The following is a 27,845-nucleotide window of genomic DNA, read 5'->3' on the forward strand; positions in this document are numbered from 1 at the left end:
GCTCCCAACCTTGGCATCTATCGTCCTGCCCTCCTTCACCACGGGGTAGAACCGGGGCGTCTGCGTGGGGTCCTTGAGCTGAGGCGTGCGCGGGGTGCGGGGGGTCCTGGCGTTGCGGTAGTTGGGTGATTCCGGGACGGTCGTGGGCAGAGAGCGGGCGATGGTGGAAGGCTCAGGGACTCCGAAGAGCTTGTTGGCCAAAGCGTCTGTAGGTACTGCAGGGAGAAACCCCCGCCCTGGGTCAGGCCGGGCTCTGCGCACCGGAGCGTCGCTACCGTCCGGCGGGCGGGAAGCAGCAGGGGCAGGAAGGTGGGGACACAGCCCAGCTCTCCCACACAAGCAGCTTGAAATCCAGTTTGGTCAAAGAGCCCAAATCCTAGCAGCAGATGCAAAGAGCTCCCCACAAGGTATCTGCTTCCTAGTGGTTAACAGGAGTAACAAATCCCTGCCCTAAAGGACACAGCCCTGGTGTCAACCAGGCAAACAAGGTCCAGCAAGCAGCTGCCTTCCAAGTACCCAGAGAGGGTCCAAGAGGAAAGCCAAATCCCAGGAACTACATCTGAGTCTGCCACAGTTTCCTCACTCCACTGGGACACCCCTGCTTTGGGGCTCCTCTTCTAGAGCCACACAGCATTCAGCTGGAAGAGCATCGTTAAACTGGGAAAGATGCAACTCAGAATATTCTGTGAACTAGATAATCCACCACACTCGTGACCCCAATGCCTTCTCCCCAGCTACTACCCAGCCTCCAAGAACCTCTCAGCACGAGGAGTCTGGACAAATTTGGTCCCATCCATTCATGCCCCATCTCTTACCTTGCTGGAACCTGGGGGGACCAGGAGGGACTTCCTGGTTTGGATCCACGGGGGGCTCTGGGGTCAGGGTGTCAAATTGCTCCCTGCTGATCATGTTCACCTTCTTGAAGTTCTCCACCTCTTGCTGCATTGAAGGAGGAAGATGGTGAAGAAACCACTCACCCCAGCCCAATCATGGCCCAGCTTGAACAACAGCCACAACACCGGGCAGTCACAGGGCCTGGATGCCCAGAGGGCACCTGCTGCACAGGGGCAGGAAGGGGAGATGCAGCAGACAGAAAACTGGGCGCTGCACAGGCCATGTCTGAGCCACTGATGCTGCCAAGCTTTCAGGGATCCCGCAAGGCAGCTTCACTAACCAGCACCTGCTGCTTTCAGGCTTTTACCAGCCAGTTCAGAGCCAGCACAGTAAAGCTCAGGATGAGCTCAGTGACCCATTCTTGGCCAGGACCCCCCTGCCACCATCTTGTGTCCCTAGAGCCCCCCTCTCCACATCCTCACAGCCACGCTGGCAGCAGGGCACAAGGCTCTCACAGACCTGAAGGACCCACACCCCAACATACACTGTCCCTGTCACCCCACAGAGCAGCACTGCTCCAGGTATCAAACTTGGAAGCACTGTGCCCAGCTGGAAGCTCCAGTATGTCATCCCACCTCACAGCCATGATTTCTGTCACTGAATGAGTCTAGGCAAGTCCCCAGAAGTGAGAGTCACCAAGTTGGGACCCAAACGTTTCAAAACAGCAGATGGGCTTTCTATAAAAAGCCCACGTCTATGCAAACTGACACCAAAACGGAGACGAACACAGGCCAAGTGCAGCCCAGCCACCTATGAATCCATCCCCAACACAGGCAGTCACCAAGAGACTGTGCCATAAAGCACAGGGCACGAAGGGCAGTGCAGACACACCCAGTTCTCCTCAGAGATCTGGCACTGCCAGCCAAGATCTGGCTGAGAGCAGAACAATGGGCCCCACGTTCCAGGTCACCTCACTACCGGCACTTTGTTTACCTGGCTGTAGCCTCACGTCTGGTTACAGCGCTGCGTTTATCCCCGGCATGGCCAAACATGATGCTGGCAGCCAAGAATCCCCAACGCTGCAAGAGGACTAATCCCAGCTTAGCTCTACCCCACGAGCAGGCTGTAACCCGCTGCACTGCCCTTTTCACCCCAGCCCAGCAGCCACTGCTGCACACGAGGCTCCCCACGGATCCTCCCATCCTCGGATCAGCCGCTCTCACCTTGATCTGCGAATACTCTGGCTCGAACTGCTCTGTCCACAGGTCCTGCTCGTAGTAGTACAGCCCGTCGTTGATCACCTTGGCCAGCTCCGAGCTCATTTTAGCCCTGGAGGTGTGGTTGCCAGTCCGGTCCCCGCCGGGATGCCGGCGCAGGTACGGAGGGGTCTGTGTCACAATGAGGATCTTGTTCACGTCGCGGTCGTCGATCTCGTAATCCGAGTCTTCGTCCGACCAGTCGGTGAAGGTGTTCTTGCGGCCGTCCATCTGCTCCATCTCCTCGTCGAAGAGGAAGTCGAGCTCCTCAGGTTCATCTTGGTCCTTTTGCTTCTGCTGCTGCGGTGTCTTTGACTCCTCTGGTTTCTGCAGGTCGGGGCGGGGGGGGGCAAGGGTGACACGGGGTAAAGACCACACAGGGACACAACACCCAGCTCTTGCCCTTTGTTTCTCTACCCCAGCTCTCTCCTCTGGGGAGAGCACTGCATTTACACCACTGAGGAGCAGCTCCAAAGGGGCTCAGATGGAAACAGGGGAGACTGGGACATCACTCCCAACAAACCCTGCTTGACTGAATCCTGCCCATGTATGACCCAATCACCCCAATCACTGGGAGGCTCCCAGTCCAACAGCTCCTACATCATTTACCTTGGGTCTGGCTGGGGAAGGTCGGGGTCTCTTCTTCACTTCAATCCATGTCTCTGAATCCAGGTCTGGCAGACTTGTGGACAGGCCCTTGGGCATTGTCTTGAGGTTACTGACCTCCTCTGTTTTGGTGGGGACTGGGCTGGCAGCACGTGGGGAGCCTGGAGCAGACTCTGGAGCCAACAAGAGCCACAAACTGCTTTAGAGGGAGGGAGGGAACCCAGGAGCTGTAGTTACAAATTACCCAACCATTCTGGCAGCATGGCACAGCCTGCAGGACTAACTGGCACACAGTGGCCGAGGTTTACCAGCACATTGCCCACAAGTGCTAGAGTGGGAATCTTCAGTTATGATACCATGGTGGCCACAGAGCTTTGCAGGTGACAGCTTTGCAAATACACAAAGCCCTAAAGCAGGTGCTCTGCTGCTCTCTGGAAAACGTTCCCAAGAGTCTGGAGCCAGATCTTCTCCTGTCAAAACTGTTACGACAGCACCAAGATCCTTCATGTGGGCTCTCAGGCCCAGCCCTGGGCTCCTGCCAGCCCCTGTGGGACGGGGTGACAAGAGCTGGGAGGCCCATGAAAGACAGAAGACCCTTCTGCAGCACTTGGTTAACAGCTCCACACCTGCTGCCCAATTTGTGCCCAGTATCTCCTCAAATCAGTAAAGGAAGGCTGGATTCACCAGTGCCCTCTGATCTGCTCAGCAGGTGTAGACTGTTTCCAGGCAAGCCAAAAGACTTTCACAGCAGGACTGACTCTCTGAATCCCTTCAGCCCTAACAGAGGACAAGCCACACTCAGTCTCTCACATTACCCTGTGTCTAGGGGCAGCAGCATTCTGGGGGTCCAAGGACAGAGCCCACACCAGCTCCCAGCACCAAGCAGAAAGCCACTGGCAGAGCCCTGCCCCGGGAACACTCCTGACTCTCAGGGTCTCAGTCGTGCTGCAGTCCCAGGATTGCAGCCCACACCTCCCTCCACATTCCCCCACTGCTCACCAGTCTCCTTCTGGAAGCTCTGCCGGGGCACAAACTCAGGGCAATTGATGAACTGGGAGAAGTCTGTCTGTGTGTAGTCCGCCATAGGAGGGCCAGGCAGAGCCCATTTTTCTGGCTGCTCTTTTCTCCTGATCTTCTCATCCACGATTTCCACCACCTTGCTGTCCTTCAGAGCCTAGAACCAAGCAGTACTTGGTTAACTTAGGGCCTTGCTTTGGCATACTGAGCGTGTCAGCTCAAGCCATTCCTCCCTGGGAAGACTAACAGGAGGCAGGAGCAAGTCAAGGACAAGGGAAGGCTCCACTTCCACCTCATCCACAGTGAACAGGCATTACACAGGGGTGGTGGGAAGCAGAACAAGGAGGAAGGGTCACCTTTCCTTGCCCTCACCTTGATGATGAGGCTGATGTCGGTGGTCAGCGCCTGCACCCGGTGGAAGCTGGCGATCAGCGTGATGGGCAGGAAGCCGTCCGAGTCCATCTTGCGGCGCAGGAAGAAATCTCGCTCCAGGTTGTCCACGCTGAAGTAATATTCTCTGCATGGACAACGTGTCAGTGAGAGGAAGCTCCAAAGCACCATCCTCTGGGCCTCCCCCAGGAAATAACCCCCACACACAGTGAGGGGAGCGCAGATGTGGCTGGTGCTGGAAGCAAAGCACACTCAACACCTCGGCTCTAACCCCTCCCATGGGATTGGCTGCACAGTCCCCACCACCCAACAAGGACAGGAGGTGGTGCTCACATCTGCCTCTTGATGTAGTCCTTGAGCAGCTCCTGGTCCACGCTGTAGAGCTCAGCACTGCTGATGTTGTCGAAGTAGTAGGTGATGTTGCTGGCGTACTTTTGGGTGCGGGAGCCATCCGAGCCCTCGAATTTCCGGTATCCGTACTGGTAGTCAAAGTGCCCTGGGGGAAACCAGAAGGGTCAGCACAGAGCCCCTGGGATCTGCCAAACAGGCTGCACTGCCAGATGGGGCTGGACTGCTGCACAAATATTACACTCTTCCTGAGGACCCCCTGGAAGCCTGCCGTGGTGCACCCACAACCCTCATCCTCCTGCTCCCTGCCCTCCCTCCCTGCCACAGAGGAGACCAGGAACCCTCTTAGCCAAGGGCAACTGGGCAGCCCAGCTGACACACGAGGGCCCTACACTGAAGCTGCATCACTATTAGTGCAGACACTGCCCAGCCAAATGCCAGGGCAGATGCTCTTCCTCACCCAAGCCATGACTCCTGCTTGGCTCTCAAATGGCATAAAGCCATGACAGACTATCCAACATGAACCAACTCCTGCTCACAGCAGTACTGCAAGGGGCAGACAACATGAAAAAGAGCTTGGCCCTGAGTAGCAGGACATCAACTTCTACAAAAATACTAGTAAGAATTATTTCTTTGTTAACAGCAGTTTAACTTATTGGCTGGAATGCCCTGCCACAACATTTCCCTGTATCCCTGGAGTGTTCTGCCCTCCCCAGCCCACTTCAGAGCCCCAGGTCTCTCAGGCACACAGACACAGCGCTCTGCACGCTGCGTCGCTCTCCCTGCAGTCCCAAGAGCACACACACAATGATCACCTCCTCTGCCACGGCCCCTGCCCCTGCCCCGGCCGCGGCCCCGGCCCCGGAAGGTTCCTCGCACGGCCCCTCCCTCGCTCTTCACGCTCGAGGTCTCATCGTGGTCCTGCCAGCTGCGCTCGTGCTTGTTGTCGGGGTGCCAGCCTGCAGCACACGGGGAAGGAGAGGCAGGAGGGGTGTTAGGCCATGACAGCAGCTCCCTGGAGCGAGCCCGCTGCCCCCGGAGCCCTCTGAACGCTGCTCCCTGGGCACCAGGGCTTGCTCTGCCCCTCGGCCGGGCCAGCAGCGGCTCCCCAGCCCGAGCCCCACCTTTGAGCTCGCTGCGGTTGTTGGAGGGGTGCCTGTGCTGCTCGTTTTGCCGGTTGTTCCGAGAGGCTGTTTTGTCCCTAGGCACCTCTGACTTCATGTCTATCTGCAGAGGGACCCACTTGTGTTTGTTGCCTGCAAAAGGACAGGGTTTGGCTGAGACACAGGTTCAGAGTGAGACTGCTTCCTCCCTCACAGCCCCCACACATGGAGGGGAGAAAGCAGCAGGGCCTTTTGGACAGACCCTGTCTTCTGACGTCCCTCCAGGTCTCACTGGATGCAGAAAAGCTCTGACCAGGACTCTGAGACATGGACGGATGTGAGTCAGAACTTGCCTGTGACAACTGTCACAGCACTTGTCCTTCCTCTGCCCGTTTCTGCCTGCCCAGGCTCAGGCCAGACAGAGCCCACATGTCAACCACAGCTGATACAACTCACAATGAGGGGCTGTTCTGTGCCACCAGAGAGCACACAGGAAGGCAGGCCCTGCCCTGCCCCTACCTGGGCCCTGTTCCACCTGCTTCCACCAAAATGACACCTGAAGCCTGCAAACACCTTTTCCCACAGCTGTCCCCAAACTGGGATCACATCCTGCAGCAAGGCCCCTCAGAAAGGCAGAGGATGCTTCCACCTGCCTGTGGGTTGGCAAGGGGGACACAAGCTGAGCCTGGGGGGCTGTCCCCATCACCTCCTGCCTTACCTTTCTTCTTCTGGGCTGACTTCTGGTTGTCATCATCACCGTTCTTCTCCTCCCCAGACTCGTCTGATTTGGTTTTCAGGCTCTCTTTGCCATCGCTCCCATCCCCCTTTTCCTGCTCTTTCATGTCTTTCTTGACAGGCAGCTTCCGAAGGGGCGGTGCTTTGTGCGGCTGCTGGGGACACACCAGTGCAGGAAAGATGTGACAGGTGGGAGTGGTGAGGAGCTGGAGGCAGACCCCAGCTGTCCCAGCATGAGCAGGAACAGGAGACTTTGCCCTAGGCTGGGTGCATCCCTGCTCTGTACCTCCCAGAGCTGTCCTGCTCCTAGGGAAGGGCTCGTGGCTGAGCAGGGGAAGGGTTCGGTGAGACACCAAGATGAGCTGACAGGGAGGCCTCGTGCTCATGGATGGATTTGTCCTGTAAGACTGCCCCAGTGGCAAAAGGGTGAGTGACCACCTTGCCCTGAGAGCCAGCCAGGAGCTAGCAGAGCAGCATCCAAAAATAGAAGGGTTTCAATGACAGCCATGTCCTCAGCAGAGAGGAAGGGCCGAGCCCCTTCAGCACACCAAACCTTTCTCGTGCATTTTCAGTTCCTCCTGTGGAACTCCTGACTTTTGCCCAATCCCTCCTGCACAGAGCAGCCCCGAGGAGAGCAGGTCTGGGAGCTGGCCTACCTGCTCCAGCCAGCCCAGGGTTTACACTGGGCCCCAGGTTCCCAGAATAGCACTAGTGAGGGAGTCTGCCACACAGGCAGCCCTAAAAGGAAATTCCCTGCACACTATTCCTGGTTGCCTCCGCACTGACACTCAGCACCCCAAATGACCTGGCTCGGCCAGTGTTTCCAGAGGGACAGGGAGGACTGCAAGGGCCTTATCCTGCTCAGCACAATGGTTCTGTGTTCTCACCTGGACGCTCTTGTGGGCTATTTCTCCAGGTGTTGGCCAATTTGTGGCATCACCAAAGTCACCAACCTTGTACCAAAGAGAAAGGTCCCGTTAGTGCACAAAGCTGCAGGTGTTCCCTGCAGCAGGGAAGATTGTTTTCCACCCACCACTGTCCCACAAAGCTGCCCCCAGGAGGCTGGAGGGGGACACCCACACTGCACACACACAGCCCCTCTCCCCACCAAAGCAGGAACCTTGAACTAATTCCAAATAGCTGTGGACAACATTACATCCACCAGACATCGCAACAAGGCTGCCACCATTCCTGCAAGCTCCCAGCCTGCCACCAAATATTCTGCCCCAGCAGCAGCAGCATTTGGCAGCAAGTTGCCCAGGGTTATTCACTCAATCACAGGAAACATCCCTCGGGAAAGCACTCAGCATTCTAAATACACCTGCAGCAACCACATCCCACTGAAGAAGCTGTTCCACCTAGTGGCAGCCACAGCCAGGCACAGCCCCAGTGAAGTGCCCAACTACAACCACCACGTGCTGCCAACAAAGCAAGGGGATGGTCTCAGAGTGGATGAGAAAATTCCATCAGGTGAAGGGAACTCCCTCATTCCAATCACCCCATGGCCACACAGGGAACATCAATTACTTCTGCGCTGAATAACTGACCTGCTTACTACAATCATTTCTATCTCCTTCAGGTCTCAGAGGACCTGCAGGACACAGGAAAGAAGCCAAACAGCTGCCCAGGTACCAAATGAATCATGGCTGGGCACTGAGTTTATCTGGACACAGAAACTCCTCCTTGCCCTTGTGGGATTGTTATTTCTGAATTAATTTGGAGTCAAATTAATTTTTTATCCCTCAGGAGATCACATCTTTACATGCAGGTGCCATGCTCATTTGCCCAGGAGGTAAGTTTCCTGGGAAAACCAATTCCAGTGCAAGGCCATGCCTGTTTCACAGAGAGGAACATCTTCCATCCCCAGGGTCCTTCTCTCTCCAAAATGGAACGGAGAAGGAAAATCTTACCAAGTTGCAGATACATCTCCACTGGCTGCTGGGAGCCAACACCAACAGCCCCTGTTCCCCAGCTGTGCCCCAAAAGAAACTGTCCCTCAATCACCACCAGTTCCCTGAAACAAACTGCCCTGGTTCCTCCAGAGGAGTCACTTTGTCTGACATCAACTGACAACTGCAACAGAAACAGCAAGAGCAGGCACAGCCTTACCTTGCTTCCTTTCCTCTGTCTCGGGTTGGCAGCCCTCACCACTTTCGCTGGAGTTGTAAGTTCTGCAAGAGAAGGACAACAAAAGTGTTAAAACACAGCTGAGGGCTGTGGGTGGGAGTGTTGGCTCTGGAGAGGAGTGGGTAGGAAGCCAAGCAGCTCCCCCTTCAGCAAAGGAGGGCTAAGAGAAAAAGGTTAACAGAAAAACCAGCCAGCTCCTGACTTGAGTTTCAGAACTGCCCCATTAGGATCAGAAAACTCCTGGCCAATCCAGGTGGCCCAGAGATGGACTTTTAACCCCATCCTGCTGCAGGAAGGCATTCCCTGCCTTAGCTCTGCCCTCCCCTCTTGCCCTTGCCAGCCAGGGAGGGGAGGGGGGCAAGGAGCTCAGCTCATGATGCAAAGCACCCACAGAACAGCAAAACAAACATGCCCTTGAGAAGCCAAGACCAGCACAGCACCGTGAGCCTGATGCTCCCCAGGGAGCAGAGCAGGGCTCTGACAGAGGATGCAAAAGTCTGTGGCTGCTGAATCCTGGTTTGAAGTCAGGCATCCCAGCAGGGACAGCAAGTTCAAGAGAGGAAATGTACAGAGAGAATGAGCCAGATACATCAAGTACCTAAATCCCACTACAGCCGAAAGCACTTAGGCACTGAAGCACCTCTGGGGTGTTTTAACACATCAGAGTCAGACTGCTGGGGTTCACACCACCACAGACCTCACAGCAAGTCAAGTCAACCTCACCATGGCCCATCTTGGCACCAGCTCACACACCACCTCCTTACAGGCAGAAACAGGAATTCAGCTTGCTTTGTTCCTCAGGTCTGGCTGCAAGGTCTCTGATCAGGCCCACACAGAGCAACAGAGCAGCACAACTCTGCCCAAGGACCACGGGTGAGGGTCTCCTCCAGGACACTGGCGCTCCACAGGGGGAGGAGAGCCCACTGGGCCCTGCCCCAAGGGTAGCCCATGCCAGGTGCAGGGCTCCTGCAAGCGAGGATTTCTGCTGACTCACTGGCTTTGTTTAGAAGAAAAGCAGCCCTGGCTGGGGTAGGGTGAGGGTGGGAGGATCAGCACAGGCTATCTGGGGATGCCCCAGGAAACACCCTGAGTAGCCTACTCAGCTCTGCTCAAAGCTGCCTTTGATCTCCTTGGAAAGGCCGGACAACTTTGCCTGGATGATCAAAACCGGTCCGAAACCAGTGATTCATCCTGGCCTTGCTCAGAGCTGAAGGCTTTGAAGTGTCAATAAGGCAGAGTCAGACATGGCAGGACAGAGCCATGTGCAGTCACCTTCCTCATTTCCTTTCTCTATGGCCCCTGCATAGGGATTTCAACTCCAGAAGAGTCCAAGCTCTCAGCTGGGTCCCTGAATCCTCCCCCTTTCCCCTAGGACCTCCCCAACCCACCTGCAGTGCCTCCTTTCAGGAGCAGCAGCAGTCCCACGTGTCCCTCATTTATTCCACGTGCACTCCATTGAGAATCCTGGCTCCACTGCACAAAGCTTGCCACAAGGCTTTTAAACCTCCCTGCTAGTGTAGGAAGAGCCAGCGCTTTCAAAACAGCCCCCAAAATCCTCCACTCAACGCCCACAGATGTCACCAACTAAATATAGCTTCAAAAGGCACCAGGAGCTACAGCACAAACCCACAGCCAGCCTGCTTTTCCACAGACACAGAGGAGCCCTGCCTTCTCCAACAGCACTGACAGGACTGGCACAGCCTGCAGGCTCTGCTCTCTGGGGCTGGGGGACAGCAGGGCTCCCCCTCTCCCTGCCAGGATCCATCCAGGTGCCTGCTCCCACCACAGCACAGCCCCAGTGCTCACAGCAATGGCATCCAGCCCCTTCCTCCAGCTGCTTCACCTCAGGAGCCCTCCAGGCCATAGATGTTCTTGTGCTTTCTTTTTCGGGATGCAGTCAAAGAGAGGGGCCTCACAAGCAGCAGTGGAAGAGGACAAAGGGGTACAGGCTGCAGGGGCAGGTGCCACAGACTCCATCATCTCTGCGGGGGAGGGAGGAGATTGTTTGAAACAAGTTCTGCTGCTTTCCTTATCTGCAAGATATGAACAGGGAGCCCTTATCTCGCTGAGGTGCTGAGAAGACTAATTAGCATTTGCAGAGCACTGCAGAAGACAAAACACAAAGCAAAGGGCTGCAGCCCAGCAGGGAGGGAGGGAGGGACTCTGCTCCAGGCTGGGGCTGCGGGCATGTGGAGCATGGATGGATCCAGCAATTCATGGTGGAGACCAAAGCAGGAGACTGAGAAGGTGTGACTGTGGTGGACAGATGGCCAGACACAGCATCTGCTGAGCCAAGACCATGGCAAGCACAGGCCATGCATGCCTGGCACCCTCCAAGGCACAGCAACATAACCAAGGGCTCCAGCAACACATCTTATGGTCCTCAGCTGAAAAGACCTCCTGCAGGAAAACCTCACTGCATCAGCCTGGGCAGTGGAGAGCTGGGAGTGCTGCTCATTCCACGCAGGAGCTCAGCACAAGCAGCAAGGGACACTGGATAGTGCCTTGGTTCATAGCCGAGCCTCTAAAAGCTGCTGCCAGATGTCTCAGACCTCTGGGCATCTCACAAACCTCCTTTTGCATCTGTTTGGTGGCAGTCAGTAATTTCAGTTGCACGAGCAAGTGCCTGACCACGCCGCGAAAAACAGGGCCTCTCTGTGCGAGGGGACAGACAAAACAGCTGCAGCAGGAGCCAGGGCTTTAGTGGCGTGAGGCTGGCACAGGGACAGCAGGCAGGGAAGCAAGGAGAAGCTTTGCCTGCGGCCACAGAGCAGATGCTGGCACAGCCAAGAACAGAAAAGCAGGTCTCGAGTTTTGATCTGCTGCTTGCAGCCAGAAGCTGATCATTTGCCCAGCCACGAGGAGATTATTCCTTAGCAACCAAGGGGATGAGGCATAGGTGGGAGCACCCACAGCAGCCCCAATCACAGCCAAACCCTTCCTGTGGCTGTGCCACAGCCTGAGCACTCGCTGGCTTTGGACACTCACTCCCCAATGCACCTGACAAACACCAAGGGCACGAGACACCTCACGCTTTCCTGCAGCCCACACTTGGCTGGGGCACAGAGCCCTGGGGTGGGAGGTTCACAGGGCATCCCGGTGAGCAAAGGCCTCGTATCTGGAAGAAGAGCCCTTGCACAAGGACCACAGAGCCAGCGTGACAGCAGATCCCCAGCTAAATGTCCAGGGACATATGACACAGGACCACTGAGCTCAGCCAAGAAGACATATCTACTACCTTATCTGAGGAAATAAAACCCAACACCCAGCAACTGATTTTCTACCCTTCCTTGCATCCAAAGGAATTTATAATGGAATTTCAGAGAAGGTAAATGAAGAGAAGGAATAAATCTGTAGTGCTGGGCAGAGGCCAGGCATTACTGGAGAAATACCTGTACCTATAGTAAGAACGCTGCAATGCCTGCTCCAGGTGTACCACTCATGTGCAATGCAGACCAGGGCTCCGAGAACCCCAGCAGCAGCTGGGACAGCCTCAGAGAGCAGCCCAGGCTCCCAGCAGGAATGCAGAATCCTCAGCTCTGGCACACTGTCCCTGACAGAGCATCCCCTCCTTACCCAGCAGCCAGGCCGACAGAAAGGAGCCATCCTGCTCCCTGCTCCACAGCCTGGCACCTACAGGAAACTGCTGATAAAGGTGGTTCCAAGCCAAGAGCCTGGTCTTTGTGCTGAAGCGGCTGAGGCAGGGGCACATGCTCTGTGATGCAGGTCCTGATGGGGCTGTAGGGGCCAAACCAGTATCCCCAGTTTCCCCAGAGCCCTGGCAGGAGCTCAAGGGTGCTGTGTGGGACAGACAGCCATGTGCCCAGCTGTCCACCAGGATCCACTTCACTCTTCTGTCTCCAAACAATCCTCCCTCCTTCCCACACTCCACAGAACACTCCTGGCACATGTGAAGACTCTAAGTCACAACCAACACAATAGGACACCCGCTCTGGCATTGAGGTTTCCAGGTGAGAAAGATCAAGTGCAGCTAGGGACAGGGTGAGCTGAGAAAAACGTTTTTAAAAATGTTTCTGTGTGTTATTGCCTGTTTTCCCAGGAGATAAATAGCTCCTTCAGAGTCACTTCCTGAGGGCAGGAGAGTCCCTCCTGGGGTACTGACACACAGGAAAGATGTGGTGAAACAGCACCAACCCCCAAAGAAATTGCCATAAGACAGACCCAGCAGGCAACCAGCCACAGCCAGGACCTCACTGCGGTCCTTTGCTGGCCTAAAAGACCTGGGGAGCCAACAGAAAAGAGCTTCAAAGGTGCCTCCCCACCTTCCCAACATGGGAAACTCAGGGCACCAACCCTGCCCCTTGCCCTAGGCCTCAAGCAATCTCTCACCCAGGGTGGCCTGATCTGCACAGCAGCAGGGCCATGACATGGATTCAGAGCCTCTCCTGTGGCACTCATCACTGTCCATGCACTCAGTGCAGGACTTGGGAGTCTGAGTCTCCCCAAGTTATCACAGGACACAGCTGGTGAGCTGCATGTCCACCAACAGAGACATTTGCAGGACCAGTCCTGCAGGCCAGATGTGACCTGCAAGCCAACAACAGTCCCCACTCCCACCAGCAGCCTGCCACTTGCAGACAGTGACAAAGCTCTTTTCTTTTTGAGTCCATCCCAAAGAGGACCCCCTGAAGTCACAGGCAGAGAAGCCCTGAGTGATTGGCAAACACTTTACGGCCCTTTTGTGGGTACTGCACCCATTCCTGCATCAGCAAGAGGCCGTGATGGGCAACACACCCTAGCTGTAAAAGGGCTGGAAATCACCAGCAGATGGGAGGGGACCTCAGCCTCCTCAGGGAGCCATCTGGTAGCACCCCTGTGTGCAGAGAAGTGCAGATATCCCCAGAGACCAATCAGCAGATCCACCTCTGCCCTGCCTCCCAAGGAGCTGCTCCCAGCACTGCCTCAGCAGTGTGCCAGAGCTGAAATGGGAAACACTTGTGGCTGCAGCTCCACACACGAGCGGAAAAGCCTGGGATTTATAGCACTGACTGCTTGGCATGCTTACATTTTGCTGAAGGCATCACAAGGCACACAAAGCCAGAAAGGTTCAGGACAGGCTCAGCCCACAGACTGCACCTCCTCTAGGTTTGCAATGTTTTACAGCTCTGCCTCCCACCAAGTCGCAGTTGCAGCCGGAGGCGCATGAGCGCACGGAGGGGAAACAAGGGAGCACAGGATGGAGTTCTCCAGCAGCTTTAAATGAGATGTTATCACAAGGACATCTTCCAGCACAAACGGGTTGGTGTCTCCACAGCAGGGGCTCCCACCTGCTCCTGGGAACTGTGGAGAACCACAGTCAGCCCCATCACTTGCGGCACGTGGTCTCAGTTCCCTGCGGGCAGCGTTTGGCCTTGATTGCAAAGGTAAGAGGAATATCTGCAACACCTCAGCAATAGCAGAAGTTTCCTGTACGTGCAAGAAAAACTGCAGAAGAATGGCCAAGGTCAGGACCATGCTGAAGACTGGATCCTTAAGGTGGATGGCTGAGCAGGATTCAGGCTTGTAAAGCGCTGGGAAGCCTGCTCAGCTGGAGCAGGAGATAAGCTGCAGGTACCACAGCTCAAAGCCTTCCAAGCAATTTTCCACAGCTCCTCAGCAGAAGCTCCACCGTACAAGCCCTACTGTAACAGCAGAGAGCTGCCTACACCTCTCTGCAATGTAAACTCTGCAACTGCTGCAAAGATCACTTGCTAAAAATAACTTCAAAAAGGGCATCTGACAGCTCCACGGAGAGCATGGGAACACTCCCACCTGGGTGTCCTAGGCAGCTCCAGGAGCTCAGGAGTCTGCCCTGGAAAAATGCGGGGAAGGAGGCCGGGGTACAGGCAGGTAGAGCGCTGTCACAGGCTGAGTGTGGGCATCCAAATTCTAATCCCAGCTCTCCAAGCCCTCACATCCCTCAGCTGACAGTCCTGAAAGCCCCGGAACAGGAAGAGCCGCTCAAGACACGTGCAGAGCCCATCTCTGCTGACAGCACAAATGGGCAGCACAAATCCTCACAGCGAGCAGGGGCTTCAGTGAGACCACAGCCCTCCTCAGGGAGCTGAGAACAGCACTGCTCCTCTAAATGCACAAAGCTGCTACAAGCTCCACATATATGCAGGATCTGATATTTATTTCCAGAGCAAATAAGAGGCAGGAAGGGTCTGAACTTACCAAAAATGCATGAACATCTTCACTGCAGCCTTTCAGTCCAAGACAGAAACGCTTCAACTTGTGACCAAGCTACACTCCAGAAGGAGAGGGTTAGGAAATGCCAACAGGCATTTCTAACATTAACAGTGTCAGTGAGGGCACCCTGGATTCGTCCTGGCACAGACAGCTACTATTAAAGGTAGCAAATGAACTCCCTCTTAAGGGCGAGTGACATCTTTCCACCGCCTTTTCAAGCAAACCTCTTCCCTGAAGAGGATTTCTAGGAAACTCCTGACACACAATCCATGCCCACAGGCCTGCACACGATCCCTGAGATGCCACGCACACACAGAATGAGATGGCACATGAACCACCTCCCGCCCAGTTTTCTTAAAAAAAAAAACCACAAAACAATCCTAAAGATTCTCTCCAGGGGAAGCCAACAGTTCCCAGAAACCAAGAAGCATCACACAGGGAACACAGCCAAGGTCACCCAGCTGACCAGACTTCAGAAACTGTCAAAATGAGGAAGCGGGGCTGGGTCAGGCCCCCACAGCTGCTGAGCCACTCTGTTCTCTCTGAGCAGGGAAAAGGTACCCACCACCTCTGCAGGAGAGGCTACTGCAGCACCAGTGCCTGACCCAGTACATCCGGTGCAGACATCTCCAGCTGGCAGAGCATGTCACCAGCAATTCCTCTGCCTTCAAGGACACCTGGGAGCACTCCATCAGGTTAAATGGTTCAGGGAGAGGGGCTGGAAAAGCCGGCGGTGCTCCAGGGAAAACGCTCCAGGGAAAAAGCCACATCAGTCTGGGACCCTGAGAAAAGGCACGAGCTGATCCAGCTGCCGCTCCAGGCACGAGGCACAGCAAGGACACCTCAGTGCTGGGACAGGAGGGCACCTGAGGCAAGGCTGCAGGGGCCCAGGGTATGCAAGTGAGCCAAATCGTGAGGAGATGGAGTCAGGCGCTTCTCCAAGCCAGCTCAGAGACCAGCTAATAGTTCATGACCTAAAAACTAAAATCAATGGTGGGGGAGAGGGAGGGTTGACATGAACAGGAGCTACAGACAACAAGGGCAGACACCAGGGAAGACTCACAACTCCTTATAAAACAATAAAAAAACCAAAACTCACTCACCTTTGGGGACAACCGATTTGCTACTTAAAAAGGGGTGTCCACCCTCCAGGAGGGATCAGGAGCAGTTCCCTCTGCTCCTCTGCTGCTGCTCTGTTCTGCCAGGCTCTAATGAAAAGCTAGTTAACAGTTAATTATTACCCATTCAGACACTCGATCCCCTACTCTGACTGCCGGCTGGGAGGGATAAGACAGTCACGTGATGCAAAAATCCCGACCTTATGAAAGCACGGGCAACTATATTTAGTTGGAAAAACGATGACCTAGCGAGCCTGCTCCTCCCTGGCCCCCCCTTCAGAGGAGCCGACCTGCCACCTCCCAAGATCCTACCTCCACGGCAGCCGGGAAGACCCTCACCCAGCAGGAGCTGTAATAATTCAAACAGAGACAGCTGGCACACAAGCCCTGTGTGCACAACCTCGGCTATCCCGGGTGGAGGGGCCAGACCAGCACACAGCCCCGGCTGGGGGGACCCTCCCTCCCCATCCTCAGCGCTCTGCACCAGGTCACCCTGTCAGCAGCAAAAGCTGATAAGCACCAAGAGCAACAAACAGGGGCCTAGCCCAAGGTCCTGGACCTTATCTTGAAAGCAGGAGGCACACTGGGAACCTGACCAGTGTGACCAGCACAGGAGATGCATTCAGCAGCAACGCTCCAGGTGCTGGCTTCTCCGTGCCCAGGGCTGGTGACAGGAGTTTGTCCCCCTGGATCGGCCTACCCCTCTGTCCTCAGGGCAGCTGGGTGACCCAGACAGACACCAGCGTGCTGAGAACTGAGTGGGAGCCAAGGCAGCACCACTGCTGCTGAGAGATGGCCCTAGGAAAAAGGTGCAACAACAAAATCCAACAGCATCACCTGCTCCCTCTGCAGAAGAAGATCAAAAAGCCTGAGGACCAGACATCATTAATCTCTTGAAAACAGCAGAAGGGTGCTCTCTGCCTGGATCCTGCTGTGGCTGACGAGACAGCGCAGCCGGCTGCAGCCCTGGCACGAGGGAGAGGAGGTCACCGCATCGCTGCCGAACCCGTGCTGACACGATCCCTTTAATGGCCGTCAGCCTCTTCTGCAGCTGCATCTGGGGACTTGGAAGCTGACAAAACCCTTCCTGGGAAGCATCTGGTACATCTCACTGTAAATATTTAACAACAAAGAGACAGGAATCGAGAGCCAAGCGCCTGCAGAGAGACCCTCCAGCTCCAAGCGTTCACACTATCTAGCAGGAGACTGCAGCTCCCACTGTGCCAGTGGAGGGGGAGAGGGGTCGTACAAGGCAAAAGTGCCAACTCCGCACAAAATATGCCTCTGGAAAACCTGTCATCTCAAAGAACAGAACGGGTTTCCAGAAAGGAGGCTGTGACATAATTCAAATAACATCATTCTGAGTTCCTCCTGCTGGGATTCCTGCACCTTCCTGGCTACATTTGCAGAGAGAGGCATCCCTGCAGGACCTCAGTGTCCCCTGAGCAGTGGCCACTCGCTAAGTGACCACTTGACCTTGCCCTCAGCCTGCACAGCTGCAAACCTGCCTCCCTGACTGCAGAGAACAAGAGACTGAGCAACAGCTCAGACTGTGAGGTCAAGGAAAACTAAGCCAGCACCGTGCAGAAATTCAGCTCCATCTCCCAGGGCAGAGGAAAGTAATAGTGATTTGGTGATAGGAGCAGCAAACTTTCCCAGGAATTTAGGGAGGTCATACCTAGGTCCCCCACTAAAAAGGATGTCTCCATAAACGTGCAGAAGAAATCTTACAGTCTCATAACCACCCAGATTAAACTGAGTACAGGTATGGGGGCTTCCTCCTGTTAGTGAATCCAGAGCATTAAAACCATGAAAAGGCACTCAAATATCCCTGTGATCTTTGAGAGCAAGCAGAAGGGATTCTTTATGTGCTACTTCAGGATTACTGCACCTCAGCTGAACTGATTTCAGGGATACCTATTCCAAGCAGAAGATACATCCTCACTTATGCCCCTCACCTTAAGCGAGATGCAGTGACATTCCAGGTTTTTCTAAGTAACACCAATATAGCAACTTCCTTCTTGGGTTCACAATCCCATGAATTCTGCATAAACCACCCTCTCTAATAAAGCTAATTCCAGTGCTACAGGTGGCTACCTCCCATGTCAATACAGAGCATAAAAGAGTACAACACCCTAATCAGACTAAGTCTTCCCAAAGGAGTCAGGAATATCCAATTATAAAAGAGTGCAACATAGCAGTTTCCTAATTTAAAGATCCATCTCCCCTCCTTTCATTTCTAAAGGATTAAAAACCACTTCCTTGCATCACCCCCATCTCTTTATGGAAAACTTCACAGCATTTAATTCAAAGAGGCATTTATAAACTCAAGAAAGATATCTCAGACACTGCTGACAGTTGTACAAAATGATCAGGTCAGGGTGCAGCAGATGAAAAAAAGTCATCAGGAGTGGTGAAACCAAGACAGAGCATCACTTGCTGCTCTGCTGAATGCCAGCGCATCCACAACCGCTCGCTGCAGTCAGCTCTGGTCTCTGGAATTCAACAAGGGCACAGGGCTGTTACAGCTGCTCAAAGAAAAGCAATTAAACCACCCAGAAGTAGCTCCTCGAGAGGTGAGACTATAAAGGGCTGGGATCCTCCACCACAGAGAGGAGAAGGGCTGGCTGCAGCATGTAGGAGGCCAGGAGGGCACAGGCACAGCACACTAAACTAGCAGGAGATCCACTTGAAGTGGCAAAAATATTCCCTTCCAGAGCAGGCAGCAAATTTCACATAGTAGCAAGTCCTGGGAGCTGAACAGCATCAGCTGCCTGGCAGAAGAGTTTGGTGCTCACAGTGAAGTCATCCACAGACATTCAGCTGAAAATGTGCCCTCTCAGTCCTCTTCAGCAGAGCAATGTGAGAGTATGTCCCTCTGCCCACCAAGCCCAACCCTACACCTCTTCAAGGGTGTTGAAATCTCTCAGCTTTCTCTCTGAACTCCAGATCACAGGCTTTGAAATGCCTTCTTCTGAAAAGCACCCTACAGCTGCCAAATCCTGGCTGTGGGACATGGGAGAGGACTGAGGCACTGCTGTGCCAGGCAGAAGGAAAGTGAGGCCTCTCTTCAACAACTGCTTTATTTGCAAACACTATTAGGTAACTGGGACGCAAACACCGCTGCGCTTCCACCTCCACAGCGCTCGCACGTGACACGGGGATGATCCGGGCTGAGGATCCAGGCTGAGGGCAGGCCACGGCTGGTATACGTATGCTAACAAGCAGGAACATGCTCTGGGGCACACCACAGCTACTGTGCCTACAAAATGGCAGAATTTTGGCTCAGGCACCCCACATATGCAATTCCCAACCCTGATACTGCGCCTCAGCATCTTCCATCACTCTGCTAACCATTTCCTTGGGAGAAGGCCAACAGACTTCTTACCCAGAGGGGAACCAGCCATACAGACCCACCCAACGTCACAAGATTAAACTTTAAAAAATAGACCCCTGACACATGTATGGGAGTTCTGGTGACTGGAGTAAACGAAAATGCAATGAAAAGGAGGCGAGTGAGTCAAACCCAACAGCCTCAGGAGTGCACAACAGCTCTGGTGCCTTTGCCTGCTGCCTTCACACTACACTGTGTTTTGAGATACCACGGCTTACAGATAAGCCTAGTGCACGGGAATAAAAAGCATGACACCAGCTTTATGGCTTTTCTGGAGAAAGGTATGAGAAAGACTGCATAGTGTCCTGTGCAGCTACTATTTAAAGGAATCCTGTTTAAGCTTTAACTTATCTCCTAAAAACCATACAGAATTGTAAAAAAAGCCCCAAGGTCTGTAGGTAATGTTTTCTGCAACACTGCTGACATGTAACAAACACTTTCTGAAGTACTATCATCTGCTGCAGACACACACTCATGCCCCACCCTGGAGGCAGCTGTGCAAGGTCCCCAACCAGCTGGAGAAGAGAGGATGGAGCACTGCCAAGAAAAGGACATCTCCCAGTTCACAGCACAGGCAGACAAAACCCAATACCCAAAGAAGACAGATCTTCAGAAAGGTGGAAAAAAGCCTCCTACAAACTCAACAGATGGGAATAAATCTTTGCTCTTCAAAACCCTAATATTTCACTCTTACATTTAAAGAAAGCAATAAAATCATGAGGGACTTTAAAATGTGGAATCAAAGCCTTAATCCAGTGCACCTGGTCGTACACCATGGCCTTTGTTAGCTGGCAAGAGCTCTGGAAACACATCCACAACTTCCATCTCTCTGTGCAGTTCAGCAAGCTGAATTACAGTGCCTCCAGTGTTACACCAGACCACTCTAAACCAGTGAGTTATTTTTACTGCAATCAGCTTTAAGACACCAGAGCTGATTCCATACTTCCAATGCCTCCACCAGCAACAGTGATTTGCCCTCACACTACCCATGAACTGGTGAAATGGGAAACCCAGCAAAGCCAAAGATGGGCATCGGGGTGGACACAGTGACATGCCTGGGGTGACACAAGGACAAGTCAGGCACTGACTTCCACTCCCAGTGCCTTTGCTATGGCACTACAGTTCTGAGACAACAGGCCCTTACTGACTGATCTTAGTATCACTGGTTAGAACACAAACCTTTCCTTGAGTCTTGGCACTTCTACAACATCAGCCTGGATGAAGCTTCTGGCAATTTGGGAAAGGCAGGGATTAAGATCGTCAATATCTGCTTTTGAAAACTAGATTCCTTTCTTTATTTGAAACCTCCATTCAGAACAACCTCCCTCTCCCAGCAAGACTGCACACACCACTGGGGACAGAAGTTTTTTCTCTGCACTCATGGCAACAGAGTGAGTATGCTGGTTGTCCTTAACAGCAATACCCCAACAGCAACACACAGACTACAAGCCACAGGGGAGGTCTGTGTCCTCCCAAAGTACTGCAAATTCAAATACATATCCTCAGGTTCATAGCCACATCCATCTATACACAGGTAACATATAAACAACAACAATCTGAGTTACATTAGCATCTTGACACGTCAGTGTTCTCAATTATGGGTGATGACCAAGACCTACAAGATCCCAAATTCTTTCACCCTGGACATCCAAATTTGCTATGCTAGAATGTATGGGAATAAAGAACCTCCCAGCTGTTTAGTCATCACTACATGAAAGCATAAAAAACGTCACTGCTATACAGGAATGACCATATATTAGAGGTTTGTTTAGGAAGTTTTTTTGCTTCGGTTTTTGGGTGGGTTTTTTTGGGGTTTTGTTTGTGGGGTTTTTTTTTTTTTTTTTACATTTAATGTCCATTGCATATTCCAGACTATACATTGCATGCACCAGTCTTCTAAGTCTGGTTAGTGCTGACTCTGAAGGAAGAGAAGTGAAGGGAAGGGAGAAGAGGGTTTGAAGAGTTCCATTTTTATTTAATACATACCAGACTGGCCGTCAGTTGGAAATATATCTGTAAAAGAAACAAAACAAAAAAAAAGATCAGTATTGGTTGCAGCTGGAGTGCAAATCATTTAAAAGGTCTCCTCTCTCGATTTGTTTGCTTTAGCTAAACAGAGGAAGTATTTTCTTAGTATCTCAAGTTAAACATCAATCCAGTTTGGAACCCACCTCAATTCAACCACTTGTTTTGAGAAAGATTTTGAAGCAGTCTGTGTTTACCCGAACGCGCTGCTCTCATAAATAACCTTCTGTATTGGCTTCTAACAGACATGAGTGTGCAATAAAAAAGGTTGGTGAGATGTACAAAGATCCACACAATGAGCTAACTTGGTGGCACCCCATACTCCCCCTGAGCAGCAATGGAAATCTACAGGGAACATCTAACAGGGAGCACAGGTGGAAGCCAAGGCAAAAGCCAAGTGAGCATTCTTCTGATTGTCCTTGGTTTTGCAGCCACGAGGGGCATCGGCAGCTGTGCCTGGCTCTAACACAGCAGCTACACCAGACACACACACACCCATCACCAAAGGAACACCCAGGGCCTTGGCACATCACCCAGCACACCCTTCCCATTCCCAGCTCAGGAGTCTGTCAGCAGGCACAGGCCACTGCACAGGACAGATGGAGTCTGGGGGGTTCAGATCTCAAAACAGATTATTCAACCTCCCCAAGCTCTTTCCAGTTAGATACAGGTCCTTCTCTTGGGGGTCCTTAAGTATTACTGGGAAGATGTTTACTTCAGTAGCTGGAGGGATCTGACTTTTCATTTAAGGAGCACACAGGACAGCATGTGTGGAAAACCCCTGTTGATAAAGGCTCCCCCTCCCCAAGAAGATATGAAAACAGTACTTTTGACAGAGCAATACATTATGTTTTCTTCAAGGATCCTGGAAGAGGAGGGGGAAGGAAGGCTGCCAGCAAGGCAAGGTCCTCCTGGGACAGGGGCAGGCCCTTGGCTCCTGCTTATCAGCTACCCAAAACACACATTCAGCTGGAAAGTCACAGGAGTTGCAGCAAGGACTACCCCTCCAGGCAGGGCAATGCTCTCTGGCCTGGGCTCTGCTCATGCAAAAACACCTCTAACACACTCAAACTAACTTCTGTTGCTCTTCCTCTGACTTGCACCATGTTCAAAGCCTTCTCAGGCACGGATGCTTTCACCTCACACAGGAACAGGAAGAGCCAAGTGGAGAAAAATATCCACAAGTTAACTGAAGACTCTCTGCCATTATTACACAGTTATGGTCTGTGGCCATTTGAAGGCATGATATCAAGGACAGCCCAGCACGACTGAACAGTCTCCAAGCACCCTTTTGGACCCTTCGCAAGCTGCATGTTCTACTGCAATCCTCCACCAGACCATGTCCCAAATGCATTTAAACAGCTTGTATTTCTGTATGGTCACCGAGGAGTTCAGGCTTCTACATCAGCAACCTGAAATACCCTGTATTAAAATTATTGAGGTTTGAAAAGACCTCTAAAATCTCAAACAAGATACAATTTATTTCCCTACTTAGGCTTCTCTGTAAAGGAACAAGATGTTAACAGTGGTTTCCCACCTGTTTGGATCAGCTGTACCAGATGTTACCAAAAACCAAAATAAATAACAACACCGCAATGGTTGATAAAACAAATTCCTTTGTGCCAGCCAGGAATTTAGCAAAGCCAGGCTTTGGCAAATGCTCCCCTTGCTGTACCCTGAGGGGTGCAGTTCTCCAGTCTGCATTCCTGCCAGGCTGTCCCATCAACTCTTCATCACACACACACCACAAAAGAACCCACCATTCACAACAGGTCCAGGCTCTAGACACCACAAATGTCACCAAATCAGGCAGCAGCTGCAGGTGACCCCTTCAGCAACATCTCCTATCAGACATGTCACCACTGCAACTCCAAACTCACATTCCCTCAAGGTCTCCTCTCAGCTCACTGCTGTATTCCCCACTGCCCTGTCCTGCTCTAGATGTGCAGCAAGGCTATCCTGGCTCCTCCCGACCTCAGCCACAACTGTAGAGCAGCTTTGCCACTACATTTACTAGAAAAGCAGTGACTCTGCTGAGTGGCTGAGGTCAGTAGAAAGCAAGGACCACTCATGATAGCCAAGGGCAGATACAGCTCACGTTCACCTCAAGAGGTTTGCCAGGGCAACTCCTCTCAAGGAAAGACACCTGCATCCAGTGCTCAGCCCACTTGTCTGGAGAGGATAACATTGTCCAACTCATCACACCTATGATTAACACAGATTTGACTCCAAGCTCTCCAGAGCAGACTGAGAACACTGGGCTTGCAGGCAGCTTTCCCCAGAGCTGAGAACAAGCACAGAGCAATCAGTTTGAAGGACCTGCTTTGAAAAATGAGGCTGCTGGGAGGACACATCTGAGGCAGGGCTGGTCAGGGACTGGCAGGCACAACGACCCTTTGGGACACCTTTTTCCCCTGCAAGCACAAGTGACTTAAATTAAAAATTAGCCTGCCAATTAAGGGCAGCACCTCAGGTGCCCAAGAGAAGTCTAAATCAGGCAGTGCTTTCTTTTCCCAAGAAAGCCATGGTAGGGAAGCAGTCAGAAACTTATGTGGCCAGCAGGTAAACGCCTGGGCTGTTCTCCAAGGGGCCCATCTCATACACTGCAGAACTGAGGCTGCCCGTCCAGGTCAGCTCCCTTCCCAGCTCTACCAATGCTAAAACTCAAACACAAAGGACCAAGGCACAGATTTGGGGTTTTTTGCTCCAAGTCCCAATACAGAAAGGTGAAGCCAGCAAACTAGCCCCACCAATTCCTCCCATCACACACACCTTCTACCTCCCAAGGCACCCTGACACCGGGTATCCCAACACTGGCCAGATGCTGCAGGACAACACTTCACAGCAGCTCTCCATCATCCCATCTGCTCAGCAGCAGACAATTCCTACATGGCACCCCAGGCAGTCCTGCCCCTGCCTGCAGAGCACCCTCCCAGCCATGCCCAGCCTGCCCTCCAGGCAGCACAGAGGGAAGGAGCAAGAAATAACAGTATCACAATGCAAACGAGCAGACCCACGAAATTTGGACCCTACGGTCTCACATTTCCTTCTCCTTCTTGAACACAGACACTTTTGTCTCTCAGCTTGCACCCAAAATCAGAAAGACTTGGTGTCTGAACAAAGGGACTGTAGTCACCACAGAAATCAGTGACCTCTTCATCACAGCACCAGTCTCTGCAGAGCCAGGTATTTCCCAAGACCCTGACCATTCTCCTCAGCCCTGTACAGAAACCATACAGCCTACAACATCCCAACAGAAAAACACATTCTGTGAATCTTCCTGTTATTAGCAAAGCAGGGTGGAGAACAGAGTGAGGAGGAGGAGGCAGAGGTGTGCATGGCAGCTGGCAGGCTGCTGGGACAGGCACGGAGGATCCCTTCCAGGACCATCACGTGAGGGTGCAGACATGGTACAAGGGTGCTTGCTCTGAGCACCAGTACCCAGAGTTGCTGCACACAGAGCTCAGGAGATACTACTAAATTGAGGGCAGTTGTCCTTATTTTAGGTGGTGCTGGGGGGCGGATCTCAATTTCAATTTTTGCTTGATGGTATTTTTACACAACGGAGAGGACCGTATGCTAAAATGGGGCATTTAAAGAGAAAAGTTGATGCATCCACACACACACCCCCTTCCCCAGGGGCTATCTGGCTACTGCTGCTATTCAGGTATCTGGGACAGGTCCAAAAAAGTCACCCCATTTATGAGCCCCCATCTCCCCTCCGCTGCTCCCTGAGGAAACACACCAACCACGCTCCTCCGCCAGCCGCGCTCACGGTGCTGAATCCAAACACCCGCACAAAAAGCCTGTCTTCTCCCAGCTCAGGAGCTACAGCCAGGGAAGGCACCTCCACCAGCCCCTTTTCCAGTCCAGACGCTGCTTCCTCCTGGCAGGGCCCGGGAGGCAGCGGATGGAGAGCAGCTCATTATCCCTGACGCAAGAGAAACGCTGACTCGTTATTACAGCAACCTGCAGCCATAACTGCTGAGGGCCGCGCGGCCGCAGGCCCAGCGCCAGCAGGAACCAGCTCCCCACCTCCCATTACCCTTCTGCTCTCCCAACGGGGAAAAGGGAGCTCAGAGTGCTTTATGGCACCCGCCAGCCACCAAAGCACGCTGGTACACCACCACACCGGCGTGCTGGGTGAGGGCTGTGCACCCAGCCAGCTCCTCGGCTGCTCCCGGTGGGACACGGGGCTCATCCACGCTGCCACCGGCTGATTTGCTCTGGCTTTCGACCCGTGAAGTTGTAACCAAATCATCCTCCACGTTTTGCAGACAAAAGACTCGGACGTCAGCAAAAAAAAAATGACCTCTCCAAGGTCGCATGGGGACTCGGCAGCAGGGACGTGAGCAGACCTCGATCACAAGGGCTCGAAAACTGCAGGGCTGCACTGCCGGCCCAGGAGAGGGACTGCGGATGGCAGGATCGATTGGTATCTCTCCTCGTAACCTGACCTGCTGCCCGGTAGGGACGATCCAGGCAGGGAAAGGTCCAAATTTCATAGTCCAGCATGTACTGCAAAGAGACCAGAGCTGCTTGAATCTCTTCTCTGGCCCTTTGAAGCATTTCAGTTCGAATCCCTGTCACCTGGCTCCCCCTCGGAGGCCAAGGCAGTGCCTGTACAGGTTCCTCCAAAAGTTACAGGCCTCTTCTAAGCAACACTCGGCCGAGAAGGGGCTGAGGTCTGCTAGGGAAAAGTAGCAAAGCAAGAAACCCTAAACCCAAAGATTAGCATGGCCAATTACATCCCTCCTGAGATCTTGCTTGCTTCCTGTTCCTCTCCTTTGTTACCTGCTGAGCAGGACTGGGGAGGGTCCAGCTCTCAGTCACGCAGGTCGTCCCAGCCCTCTCCAGCTGCCAGGTCCACACAAACACCTCCCATGCCTCTCAGCTTACTATAGGATATTTACCCTCTCAAAGAGAAGCTGAAACATGAGACAGATGGATCAACCTTAACATGATGCTGGCTAGGACCCAAGATACAGCTAAGGCCTGTGCAAGAGAAACAAAAAAAAAAAAGCTAAAAGCTTACAAAGATTTGATCCCAAATCAGTTCTTCTGCAGGGGGATCTAGACCACCAGTACCTGCTAAGGGGTTTTCTGTTCCCTGTCCAGAGGAAAGGTTAGATTCATTCTCAGACACCCCCATCACCTACACTGGGTCAAGAGCTGCAGCCAGTGTGAGCTCTGACATCAATTTCCCCGCAAACCACAGAAACAAATGTTTGAAATTGGTTTTCAGCGTATAAACAGCTGTGTGTTTGGTGAAGTTCAGCTGTGGTGCCCCTGCTATTTTCATGTACTTGAAAAAGTAATGAAGACTTCCAGCATCAGAGTTTCAAGAGGAACAACCCTGGAAAAAAAAAATCAGCTATTCCAAAATCAGAGCGTTACCTGAGATAACTTCCAAACTAACTCCACACCACACACTAAACAAGTACCTCAATGCTGATGTTCAGTCTCCTCCAGACCAAAGGCGAGCAGTGCAGACCCAGCAGAGCTGTGACACCAGCTGAACACGCAGTCGCCAGCAGGACCAGCACCGTGCCCAGCAAAAACACCTTTCAGAGATCCACATGGAAGAGGGTCCAGGTCTCTCCTCCAAGCACCAGAGAGGACAGTGGGGTTCTGGGGAACCTGACCAGAAGAATGAGAGCTCTCCAAACAGACAGTCCTGCAAATCCAACACTCACATATGCACAGGCATACAAGGAATAACTGGAAGGTCACAGGCTGTTGTTTCTCCCATCCACTTATCAGTGCTTGCACTGGAGAGAACAAACACTGGCTGTTCTCTCCCATTAACCCCTTCCCCTCATCTCCAGAGTGGAGAAGGAGCAAAGCGCTGCTGTTCCAGAGCACGACTCCCAACATTCCGGATCACAAACCCAACAAGCAGCTTCAGAGAAAGCCCAAGGCAACTTAGAAGTGCTGGATTACTCTTGCCATGGAGCAGCTTGGTGACCCAGCTCTCTGCCCCACATCCATTCATCACCAGTAAGCCTAGAGTGATACCACTGGAGGCCTCAGGCCTTCCAGGAGAACAGCCCTACATGAGTCTGGTCCAAATGATCAGTCACCCTCCCCAAACTGCTCTTTAAGCCACTGGATATCGAACAGACACTAAAATTTATGGCACAATCAAGTAAAATACATGTCTCAAAGACTCTTGCTGAAATACAGGAGCCATTTCGGTGCAGCCTGGAAACCAGCTGGATCACATTGTAGAAACTGATAGAGGATGGTGTTTCCCCCTGACAGGGTCAAACTCAGAGCTGCAACACACTTTTCTGCTTGCACATCTAGGGCAGACCCAACTCCAGAGAAGCTTTGCCCACAGACAGCTTAGCAAGCAGCAGGCAGGATAGATTCATCGCCCTACGAAGGAGAATCCATTAATGTACCCAGAAATCCAGTGTCTCCATGAAAGAGGAACCCAGCCCACCTCCTCAAATGCACCAGTATCATGGTAAAGCCCCATAACACCAGACAAGGATGCCATAAATCCCCATAAAAAGACGAGAAACTGAAAATTTCAAGGTTCTCTCCACCTTTGGGCTGCAGGCAGAGGGCCGAGCAGGGGGGCTGTAGGATACACAAGGCAGCACAGCAAAACCAGCATAATTAAATCTCTTAACTGAATTACAAATCATCAGACTCAGCCTGAGGTGTTCCCTCTCTCTGGCCGAGGCTGTTT

General features: G+C 52.9%; 1 protein-coding gene across 4 annotated transcripts in view; it reads right to left on the reverse strand.

The window, feature by feature from the left end:
- The window catches only part of LARP1 (La ribonucleoprotein 1, translational regulator), a 44,948-nt gene that overhangs the window by 8,056 nt on the left and 9,047 nt on the right, over window positions 1-27,845 (reverse strand). Inside the window, exons 1-14 of one of the 4 annotated variants that reach the window (XM_040078666.2) lie at window positions 26,590-26,715; window positions 21,107-21,133; window positions 8,399-8,460; window positions 7,177-7,242; window positions 6,273-6,441; window positions 5,576-5,707; window positions 5,267-5,410; window positions 4,437-4,599; window positions 4,086-4,230; window positions 3,696-3,870; window positions 2,700-2,869; window positions 2,058-2,417; window positions 816-939; window positions 10-215 (exon numbers count right to left, since the gene is read on the reverse strand). In XM_040078666.2, coding sequence (XP_039934600.1) covers window positions 10-215; window positions 816-939; window positions 2,058-2,417; window positions 2,700-2,869; window positions 3,696-3,870; window positions 4,086-4,230; window positions 4,437-4,599; window positions 5,267-5,410; window positions 5,576-5,707; window positions 6,273-6,396 — 1,743 coding nt within the window. In that variant the 5' untranslated portion in view covers window positions 6,397-6,441; window positions 7,177-7,242; window positions 8,399-8,460; window positions 21,107-21,133; window positions 26,590-26,715. Of the gene's footprint in view, window positions 1-9; window positions 216-815; window positions 940-2,057; window positions 2,418-2,699; window positions 2,870-3,695; window positions 3,871-4,085; window positions 4,231-4,436; window positions 4,600-5,266; window positions 5,411-5,575; window positions 5,708-6,272; window positions 6,445-7,176; window positions 7,243-8,398; window positions 8,461-21,106; window positions 21,134-26,589; window positions 26,716-27,845 lie in introns of those variants that run through there. The other 3 variants (XM_040078665.2, XM_040078667.2, XM_040078664.2) reach the window with 3 other exon arrangements.

Source organism: Hirundo rustica, chromosome 14 (assembly GCF_015227805.2).
Source record: "Hirundo rustica isolate bHirRus1 chromosome 14, bHirRus1.pri.v3, whole genome shotgun sequence".
Lineage (NCBI taxonomy): Eukaryota > Metazoa > Chordata > Aves > Passeriformes > Hirundinidae > Hirundo > Hirundo rustica.